Source organism: Saccopteryx leptura, chromosome 2 (assembly GCF_036850995.1).
Source record: "Saccopteryx leptura isolate mSacLep1 chromosome 2, mSacLep1_pri_phased_curated, whole genome shotgun sequence".
Classification (NCBI taxonomy): Eukaryota; Metazoa; Chordata; class Mammalia; order Chiroptera; family Emballonuridae; genus Saccopteryx; species Saccopteryx leptura.
In genome coordinates this window covers 248,192,849-248,202,861 of record NC_089504.1, presented here as the reverse complement: position 1 = coordinate 248,202,861, position 10,013 = coordinate 248,192,849, and the positions used below count along the sequence as shown (strand labels likewise).

Below are 10,013 nucleotides of genomic sequence, written 5' to 3'. Positions count from 1 at the left end.
GGGGGGCTCACCCAGGGACACGGCCCGTAGGGGCATGGTGGGGGGCTCATCCCAGGGACACGGCCCGTAGGGGCATGGTGGGGGGCTCACCCAGGGACACGGCCCGTAGGGGCACGGTGGGGGGGCTCACCCAGGGACACGGCCCGTAGGGGCATGGTGGGGGGCTCATCCCAGGGACACGGCCCGTGGGGCACGGTGGGGGGGCTCACCCAGGGACACGGCCCGTAGGGGCATGGTGGGGGGCTCACCCCAGGGACACAGCCTGTGGAGTATGGGGGGAGCTCACCCCGGGGACACGGCCCGTAAGGGTGTGGGGGGACGCTCACCCAGGGACATGGCCCATGGGGTGCGGTGGGGGGGTTCAGAAAGAGGAGTCCTGTTCTCTCACTGCCCAGAGCTACCCCTTAGCAGCATGGTCTGCTCTTCTGAGGTCCTGGCAAAGCTATTTTGCCCATGACGAGCCCCCACCCTGTGCAAGTGTGTGGCCCTGCTCCTCACCTCCACTCAGGTGGCCAGGGCTCTGGGCTGGCCCCATGGTGTGTGGGAGGGAGGGATGCCCAGCAGCCGCCAGCCCTGGAGACTGTAATCCTGCACCAGGCCTGCATAGACCTGGGCAGAGCAGGGCTGGGAGCTCATGCCTGCGTTAAACACTACACTCAGCAGCCTTGCCCGCACACGGACGGACCAGAGACACACGGGTGGGCCAGAGAGCTCTGGAAGGGGACAGAGCAGCTGTGGGTGGTGGTGGCCGGCACCTCGGCTCTGTGCCCAGCAGCAAGCCCAGGACGAGGCGGTGGCCCAACCTGGCCCAGAGGCAGCCTGACCTGGCCCAGCAGCGTGAGCCCAGGGAAGGGCGGTGGCCCGACCTCGCCCAGTGGCCTGGGCTGCTGCCCCACACCCTAACACACTGCTCCCACACTCAGGAGATGTCTGCTGAGCAGACCTGCGCTATCAAGTCCGCGCCTCTGAACAGTATTCACGTTACAGCTCGCTCTTGTGCCAGCGAGGTGACAGGCACTCCGCTTAATAAAGTGTTTCCCCTGAGAAGGAAAACCAAAACAACTCAGCATCTTAAAATACTATCTTTTTGAATTTACTTTTTTTGAATCCTTAGAAAAAAATAGCTTTGAAAACAACCATGCAGGTTAATCTATATGAAAAGAAATGAAAGTGGCTGATTTCAATTGAAAGGAAAACTGTTGTCAACGCCCCTCCCACCTCTCGAGAGGCCTCAGGAAATGAGAACAGACCTGACTACTCCTCATCAAGCCCAGGGGATTAATCAGAATTCAGGGTCAGGCACACCCCCTGCAGCACCCAGTGAGAAATGTGCTTCGTGGTGAAGAGATCGGCTTCAAACACCAAACCGACCCCCATGGCGTTCCTCCTGGTGGAGGTGGTGTAGACGGGTGTCCGGAAAGTGTTCTGCAGAGGAAAGGCACATGAGAGGTCCTTGTGGACAGAGAGCCCGTCACCCAGGGAGGAGCGAAGCCTCCATCTAAGTGCTCGGAACATGGGCCTTCCTGCCAGGCTGCATCTAAGGAGCACGTGGCCAAGGGTCTGCAGGACAATCCCCACTAACATTAACGGGCCCACTGACCGACAGAGGAGCCAGGCCCGGCGGAGCTGAAGGCAGGCATTCACACCACATGGAACTATGACTCTGGCCCTGCCCATAGAACTTCATGAGAAGCAGGAGTCTCTCCTGAAGTTAGCCTGGACCACAGCTCCTGAACCTAAACCTGTCCCCAGGGACAGGAGTCCCTGTTCTCTCTGAAGTCTCTGCGTGCCCTGGGAAGTGACTCTACTTGGGCTTATTCCTCACGGGTTCCCCCACCCGGCGAAGGGAAAGTGCCCTAGTGTTAAACGGCAGGACTACGTGAAGCCGCCTCATGTGTAACTACAGCCGGAAGGGAGGAGAAGTGAGGACGGGGCGGGGCTTCTACCTGCAGTTTGAGGCGATGGACTTCAATGGGGATGATCTTCAGGACAGGCAGGTCAACAACCAGCACCTTGGGCTTGCTCTTGATAAGACAGCCTCTTTCTATGTCCCAGTCAGCGCCCTCCAGGTACAGCCCGGACACAAAGCATCCTAGAGGTGCCAGGGAGAGACTGGGGCTCACAGAGGCGTCTGTCATTCTGCTGTGGAGCCACTTGAGTATGTCAGACAAACTGAGTGCTCTGGGCTCTTCACCACAAATCCCCTCTGAGAGTTCAAGAGGACTTTTGTGCGTGCAGTGAAATGTCCCCACACTGTGGCCCTGGGAAACAGTGGCTTGCAGCTACCATCTGCGCAGTGACCAATGTCTGAGGCACTTGGAATTACGGCCCGCTTTAGTGTAGTGGTTCCAGTCTAGCCCACCCTCTCTCTGGCTCCCATACCCTGGGCCCCTCACAGTTGCCAGGCAAGCCAGCTGGTAATTCAGTGCTTTGAAAGATCTGACTCTGACCCAGGAGCCCGCTTCACACAAACCAGCGAGGTGAGCATGGTTCAGGTCTGCCCTGAGGTCAGCCCAGGCTCACAGGAGAAATGGGTAGAGAGACAGGCATGTGTGCTCACCCTTGGAGATGCCAGGAGGTGGTAGTGCACAGGCATAGCCAGCATGTGCAGCGGCATGACCCGAACACAGCCTGGCCCATTCGACTCACACAAAGCCCACCCCTCGAAACCGGGGAGGGCTGGGGCAGGGGGCAGAGCCCACATGAGAGGCTGTGGACCCACAGGGGCTGATCGTACCTTGTCCTGCCCGCTCGCTCACATCGTCTGCACCCTGGAACTTGGTCACTTGCGTGAACAAGGTGGAGCGGTCCAGGGGCCAGCTGTTCCTCCGGCAGGTGGCCTGCACCAGGGCCGTGAGGTAGGATTCCGGAATGTGCAGCCCTGACAGCCACATCACGTTGGGCTCGCCCTCATTAACCTGGAGAGCAGGGAGGGAGCTGCCATCAAATGCCAGGGGCCAGGCTGACCAGACACTGAGTTCATGATAAAAAATGCCATTCACGCTACTGACAGAAAGATGATGCTTTGACAACTGCTAGCCCATTTGGGAAGCAAGTTGAGCCACCAAATTCCAGATGAAGCAAAGATCTAATATAAAAAATAAAGCCACAAAAGTACCAGGTCAAATCTGTGTCCCCCATACCTCTGGCGAAGAGGCCCCAGGCCTGGCACTAGCGGCAGCTGGCCTTAGTTCTCAGCGCAGCCTCTCCTGGCACCTCCCAGCCCAGCACACGTAGCAGCCACTTGCACATCGCTCTCTAGCTCATGCTGGCTGGCCCCAGACACGGCGCAGGTGGTGGCTCACACTGCACCTCCCAGGAGGCCGCAGAGCCAGTGCACCTGGATGCCAGCTTCAGACCACGCCAGATTACCACCCTACCTGCCATGAGTGCCACACTCAGGGGTAGGGGGACTCTGGGAGCACCACAGCCGCCCTGGAGCCAGTCCTGCTCTGTGGGTTCAGCTCCCACACAGCAGCTCCTCCGCTCTAATCACAGCCGGTCTTGGCAGCCGATCTGCCTGGGGGTCAGTCCCTCCCGGTGCCGCTAACAGCAGTCAAGGCTCAACTACCACAGGACAGCACACACAGGGCACTCCTGGAGGGCCCGGCTCGGGTGACCAGGGAGGCTGGGCCACAGGGCCCTGCAGGACACCTACTGTACCAGGCCACTCTACCAAGTCCAGGAGATGCAGCAGCTCTACCTGACACGTGTTTGTAGAAACAAACACGGGGAAGCTGCCCAAAGGCAGAGACAAAGAAACAGATCTCAAATGAAAGAACAGGAGAAATCTCCAGAAAATAAACTAAATGAAATGGAGACATACAAACTACCAGACACAGAGTTCAGAACAATGGTTATAAGGATGCTCAAGGAACTTAGTGCGAACCTAAATAGCGTGAAAAAGGACATAGAAACCATAAAAAAGAACCAGTCGGAAATGAAATGAAGAATTTACAGGGAATCAAGAGTAGAGTAGATGATGCTGAGAAATCAGCAATTTAGAAGATAAGGAAGCAGGAAACATCCAATCAGAACAACAAAAAGGAAAAAGAATCAAAAAAATTAAAATAAGAGGAGCCTCTGGGACAACTTCAAGCACACAGACAGTCGCATCATGGGGTGCCAGAAGGAGGAGAAAAGAGGGCAAGAAATCGAAAACCTATTTGAAAAACTAATGACAAGGCCTGGCTGGTCGGCTCAGCAGCAGAGCATTGGCCCAGCGTGTGGAAGTCCCAGGTTCAGTTCCTGGTCAGGGCACACAGAAGAAGCGCCCATCTGCTTCTCCACCCTTCCCTTTCTCTCTTCTTTCTCTCTCTTCCCCTCCCACAGCCATGACTTGGTTTGAGCAGGTTGGCCCCAAGTGCTGAGGGTGGCTCTGTGGCCTTACCTCAGGTACAATAAAATAGCTCGTTGCCAAGCATTGGAGCAGTAGCCCCAGATGGGCAGAGCATCGCCCTTGGGAGACTTGCCAGGTGGATCCTGGTTGGGGTGCATGCAGGAGTCTGTCTCTGCCTCCCCATCTCTCCCTAAATAATAAAAAAAAGAAAGGGAGGGAGGGAAGGAAGGAGAGAAGACGGAAAACTAATGACAGAAAACTACCCTCACCTGGTGAGGGAAACAGACACACAAATCCAAGAAGCACAGAGAGTCGCAAACAAGATGAACCCAAAAAGGCCCACAACAAGGCACACCATAGTTAAAATGCAAAAGGTTAAAGACAAAGAGAGAAGATCTTAAGCGCGGCAAGAGAAAAGCCATTAAAAGGAAGCTCCCATAAGACTGTCGGCTGATTTGTCAGCAGAAATTTTGCAGGCCAGAAGGGAACGGCAAGAAATACTCAAAGTGATGAAAAGCAAAAACCTACAACCAACACTACTCTACCTAGCAAAGCTGTCATTTAGAATAGAAGACTAGACAGAGAGCCTCCCAGATAAGAAAAAGTTAAAGGCGTTCACCACCTCCAAACCAGTATTACATGAAATGTTCAAGGGTCTATAAGAAAAAAAGAACAAAAATGATTAAAAACATGATTCCTATGACTATGAGTGGATGCTTCTCATCTCTCTCCCTTCCTGTCTGTATCTTTCTCTCCCTCTCTCTTTCTCGCTAGGAAAAAAAAAAAAACAAAACGAATTTAAAGTGCACACACTGATCCAGCTCGTCCACTGTAGATAGTTTCCCACAGAGCACGCACATGTGAGTGCCCAGAGACGTGTGCGCTGGGCTGTCATCTGTGCCGGAAAAGGAGAGGAGGAAAACCCAGTGCTAACCACCCACAGGGCCACCAGTGGAAAGGACATGGGGTTCCTGTGGAATGGAGTACCCCAAAAAGAATGAGTGGGTCTAGAGGTACTTCGATGGAACAGACTCTCAGATGAGTAGAGCAAGCTGTGCGTAGCATGCCTCAAAGTCTTTGAAACAAAAAAAAGAAAAGGCAAAGAAAACATCGATAAGCTTGGAGAGTCAGAGACCCTTTCTAGAGCACCCTCTCGACCACTAACAGAGGGCAGCACTGGGGGTTGGGGGGAGAAAAGCAGGTTGGGTGCTGGTCACAGGGTCCAGGCTACACTGCCAGCCAGCAGCCTCTCCCTTACCCACGATGTGTACTGGCTGAACCGCTGCAGGAAGTAGAGCATCCAGTTTCCAAGGGACTTTAGGGTCTCGGGGGCGAGCTTCCTCCAGATGTAAGGGATCTGCCCGATAAACAGAGACCTGGCGACGTCATCTAACTCGCTGCTCATCCCAACTTCTCCCGCCAAGGCCTGTGGACAGAGCAGAGAGTGGGCAACCCAGGCTGTCAGGAAACCCAGCTCCATGGGGAGGCGGGCACCTGCCCACCAGAGACACGCTCACCCTCTCCAGTTCAGCTAGGGACCGGGACATGCGGGTGACGAGCCTGTTGAAACGCTCCAGCTCCTGCAGCAGCACCACCGAGGTGGGGGAGATGGCCAGGCCCAGGTGCTTCCTGACCTGCTCCAAGTCGAAGACCTTGGGCATCTTGTTCTCTATGTCCTTGGCCACCTGACCAATGTAATCGTCTCGGCTGATGCCAGTGCTCGATTCCCCTAGAACCAGGATGCTCGTGAGGGAGAGTAAGGCATCGGGGTGTGGGACTCGGGCAGCCTCCACCCTCTGGTTCTCAGAGGGGCATCAGCAAAGTGGAAATTCTAGGCACCAACAGCAGCGCCTCGTACCAGCGCCCTTCGGACCGAAGCTCCCCCTCCCCAGGGGACTTTACCTGTCTGAGGCTGCAGCTCCAGCAGGTGACCCCACATGCTTCGGGCGGCCTGAGTGTAATACCCAATCTCAGCGTTGGGGTGAAGACCAAACACCTCGGGTGTGTTGGTCAGTGGGAGGGCCTCGATGGCTTCTACAATCACAGGCAACAGACAGGTCACATGGCACGCTGCCTTCAATGTCAGGGGGCCCACAGCCTTAATGTCCCCAGGCACGTGGGACTAAGTTCCATCGCCTAGCGACAGGTCTTCAAAGAAAAGCTTTACGCTGGCACGCCCGGTCCACCTCTGCGTTTATCTTTTATGAAAATGGTTTGGTGCGCCTCACGGGCCACTCCATCCCTCCTGCCAGAACCCGATGCATGTGCCAGCGTTCCGAGACAGGAAACCCAAACTACCTCTGGCAGCTCCGAGATGGGACAATCGGCACGACAGGCCCCCTAAGGGTATAGAAAGCACACCCCACCAGCCAAGGAGCCCCCAGTGGATGGGACAGATGAGCCAGCAAGCCCACCACAGAAAGCAGAACCACTGTGGGGGGGGGGCTCCCTTAGAAAAAACCTTTCAAGTCCTTTCTGACGCCTGAGGAATCTCACCAACAAATCTCTCCTTGACGTCGCCAGTGGGGATTTTGTAGTCCACTTCCTCGTTGTGGAAGAAGTGGAAGGGCTGGAAAGTGTCGAAGATGAAGTCCCCCAGGTACTCGTCCATGTAGATGGTCAGGATGCGCCGATCGAAGCTGTCGATGGCCCGTCCTCCATACATGACCTGCAGTTACAGGGAGTGAGAGCCACCTGGTTTCATTTTGAAGAAACGAGCAAAATGAAACAACCAAAGAAGCCAGCAGCCGCTTTTGTCTTTGGAACAGTGATGTCACTGTCTGAGCCACGTGCAGGCCACCGGGGAAGCTCTCCCACGAGCCCTGTATAAAGTCCTGCAGAGTGGACACTCACATCCACCGAGCGGGAGCCAGGCCCTTGACGTCCCCGCCCAGCCTCCCAGCGATGCACCCAGAAGCTCCGTGCGCATGGAGCTCACTCAAAACGAAGAGAGCTGGGTGATGAGCCAGCAGTTGTTCACAGAGACCAGGGAGCCGGGCAAGAGGGGTGTCTCCCGGACTCCGAGATCACTTCCGAGGACACCTGACCACCGCCTGCAGAGGGTCCCGGGACACACCTACCTCTCCAATCAGGTACTTCAGGCTGCTCCACGGGATGCGAGGGTCGTGCTGCTGGAAGGCTTTCGTTAAGTATGTGTTCAGAATTTCCATGCAGACCTTAAAGGAGGAGGGGCAGGGTTGGTTCTGCTTGCACCCACCAGGCCGTGCACATCCGGGCTCTCCCGAGGCCAGGCAGGAACGACCCTGCCATCGCTCACTTAGGAGAATGGCAGGGAGGACGCTTCTCGGGCTGGAGCCACGGCCACACGCTCACCTGGAAGTCAGACTCGTTGAAGTCGTAGTTCACGTTCCACCCAATCTTCCCAAACTTTCTCCGCTCCAGCACCACAGCATGGAAAAACGCCAGCACGTAGACCAGGGACTTGAACGCAGGGTGAGGGCATTGCTCCAGCATTTCGTGAGAGATCTTGAAGTATGTTGCTCTCATGTTGAGCTTCAGCCCATTGGGTGGCTCCGTGACAACCTGTCAGAGGAGGAGAGGTGGTGACAGAAACCATGGACCTGCACGCAGCTCTGAAGAGTGCGACGTGGACACTTCCTGGCTCCTCCTTCATCTCTGCGTGGCCTGCTGTCCTTCCCCCAAGGAGCAACAGCCTCTCCTTGCTAAGGGGCCAGCGGAACCTAAGGAACTGGACGTTCTTCCCAGGAGCTATGCCCCGGGCTCAGGGGATGGCCCGGAGAAGAACCTCTTTCTGAACCAGGATGAAAGGGGTTATGTTTTCCCTCTACCTGCCCCAGAGACAGATGACAATACCCCTCCCAACACTTCTCTGGAGAGGAGGTCAAACGGGGCAGTGAGAATTGGTAAACTATTCGCAACTTCTGCAGAAACCGCTGGAAAACTGTGGGTTGGGAGCAGGCCTGTGCTGTGGTTAGAGATGAAAAGATAGACGATAAATGTGCTGTCCACGCACTCTAGCCTGGGCTTTGTTCTGGGTGCATGCAGAGTGGTCAAGACCTGCCAACCGCTACCTTTTGCCCAGGTCGAGATAGTGCTCCTCTCTGAGGAGAGAGGGAGGGGTGGAACTGGGAAGGGGTGTCTGGGAGGTTCCAACCACATCCTGGGTTTACTGCTAAACACGCACACGCACACGCACACACACACACACACACACACACACAGCAAATGGCAGCGAGCTGAGGAACTGGGCTCCGGGTCTGTGAGTGTTGGTCAGGAACCCAGACCTTCAAGGACTTCTGCAGAATCCCAATGGGAAAGCCCTCGGTGGGGTCCGTGGTGAGCCATAGGCGGAAGTCTGGGTGGGGCTTAGTGATCCTCTCCAGGGACTTCTCCAGGTCCTTCAGCCACTTGACCAGGAGGTGGCAGTTCTGCAGCATCAGCCACTGCCCGCGAGCCACCGCCGTCTCCAGCAGCTGCAGAGCCAGCTGCACGGATGGGAGAAAAGGGAGGGTTGGTGTCCCTGAGCCCCGGCCCGAGCTTTCCCGCAATGGCCACTCCAGCAGAAGCCCGAGATCCAGGAGCGACAGAGAGAGCCTCCAAAGGAACCATCTCAGAATTCCTCCAGGGCCACCTGTGTGTGCTGGGCTGGTCACAGTCTGGAAGACAGGGACATTCTTGGCCTCCCTCAACGGCCTCCCCTGGCCCTGAGAGCTCCAACTTCTCTGTCACAGTTGCGACTGCTCCCTGACCGCTTCCTTGGCCTTGGCCCTGGGGCAAGGACGACCCTGATCCACACAGGGTGTTGCAGGGGCGGGAGGGGGTGGGCATGCGTAAAAGGGCTTTGAGAAGAGGGGCGCGCTGACCACACACCGCACAGCCGGTGCTGACCATGCACAGAACCACAGACTACTGGACCAACCATACTGCTCTTCACACTATCACTGCGCTAGCGTGCGCTCACTGCTCTGTATACCACACGTGCCTTGAGCTCACGCATGGCGTGGCCCTAACGTCAGCCGTGAGCTCCCTCCTAACAGAGGCCGGGGACCTCACCCAAATTTAGAGCTGCTCCTTCCAACAACAAATTACCTTTTCTTGGCCTTGACCCATGGCCAGGAACTTGAGGCGGTTTCCCCCAAACCCAGAGCGCTCGGCTAGTTTCATCAGGTCGCTGGCAGGGTCTGAGCCGGGGCTCAGGATGAACACGATGGGCGAGCTAGGCGTGCTCTGCTCGAAGATGGCTTCAAAGCTGACCATCGGGGGCTGCACGTACCTGGGAGAGGGGTGCACTCCACAGGCAGGGCTCCGGGAGGCCAGCGCATCTGACCAGCACGCTGTCCCCGCGCCCCTCACCCTGGGACCGCCCCTCTGCTAGAGCTCTCTGCGCAGTATGCCTAGCTTCAGGACCAGTTTCTGTGCACGGTGCACACACTGTGCAGCAGACTCCCAGTGATGGGACCCCCAGCACTGCGCGGAACAGCCGTGTGGGCCCCGGAATATCTGGACTGAGCTGGGTGACTCTGAGTGACTCCTGACAGGGGGCCTCTCGGCCAGCCTCCCAGGTGGACACCTCCTGGGCACAAAACCCAGAGGTTCCACAGTGACAGCAGCTCCACAGGTATGTCTGGATGACTCACGACTTAAGATTTTTATAACTTAGTGCCAACACATAAGAATTAGGAGAAATCTAAAT

At 56.4% G+C, this 10,013-nt stretch overlaps 1 protein-coding gene across 1 annotated transcript in view; it reads right to left on the bottom strand.

Annotated features, from left to right (window-relative positions):
* Positions 1–1,113: 1,113 nt before the first annotated feature.
* The window catches only part of DNAH10 (dynein axonemal heavy chain 10), a 120,309-nt gene continuing 111,409 nt past the window's right edge, over positions 1,114–10,013 (bottom strand). The window contains exons 69-79 of the mRNA XM_066371137.1: positions 9,410–9,593; positions 8,605–8,805; positions 7,673–7,882; positions 7,420–7,515; positions 6,836–7,007; positions 6,242–6,373; positions 5,857–6,068; positions 5,598–5,765; positions 2,738–2,918; positions 1,947–2,092; positions 1,114–1,425 (exon numbers count right to left, since the gene is read on the bottom strand). Of these exons, the coding sequence (XP_066227234.1) occupies positions 1,279–1,425; positions 1,947–2,092; positions 2,738–2,918; positions 5,598–5,765; positions 5,857–6,068; positions 6,242–6,373; positions 6,836–7,007; positions 7,420–7,515; positions 7,673–7,882; positions 8,605–8,805; positions 9,410–9,593 (1,849 nt within the window). The 3' untranslated portion in view covers positions 1,114–1,278. The remainder of the gene's footprint in view (positions 1,426–1,946; positions 2,093–2,737; positions 2,919–5,597; positions 5,766–5,856; positions 6,069–6,241; positions 6,374–6,835; positions 7,008–7,419; positions 7,516–7,672; positions 7,883–8,604; positions 8,806–9,409; positions 9,594–10,013) is intronic.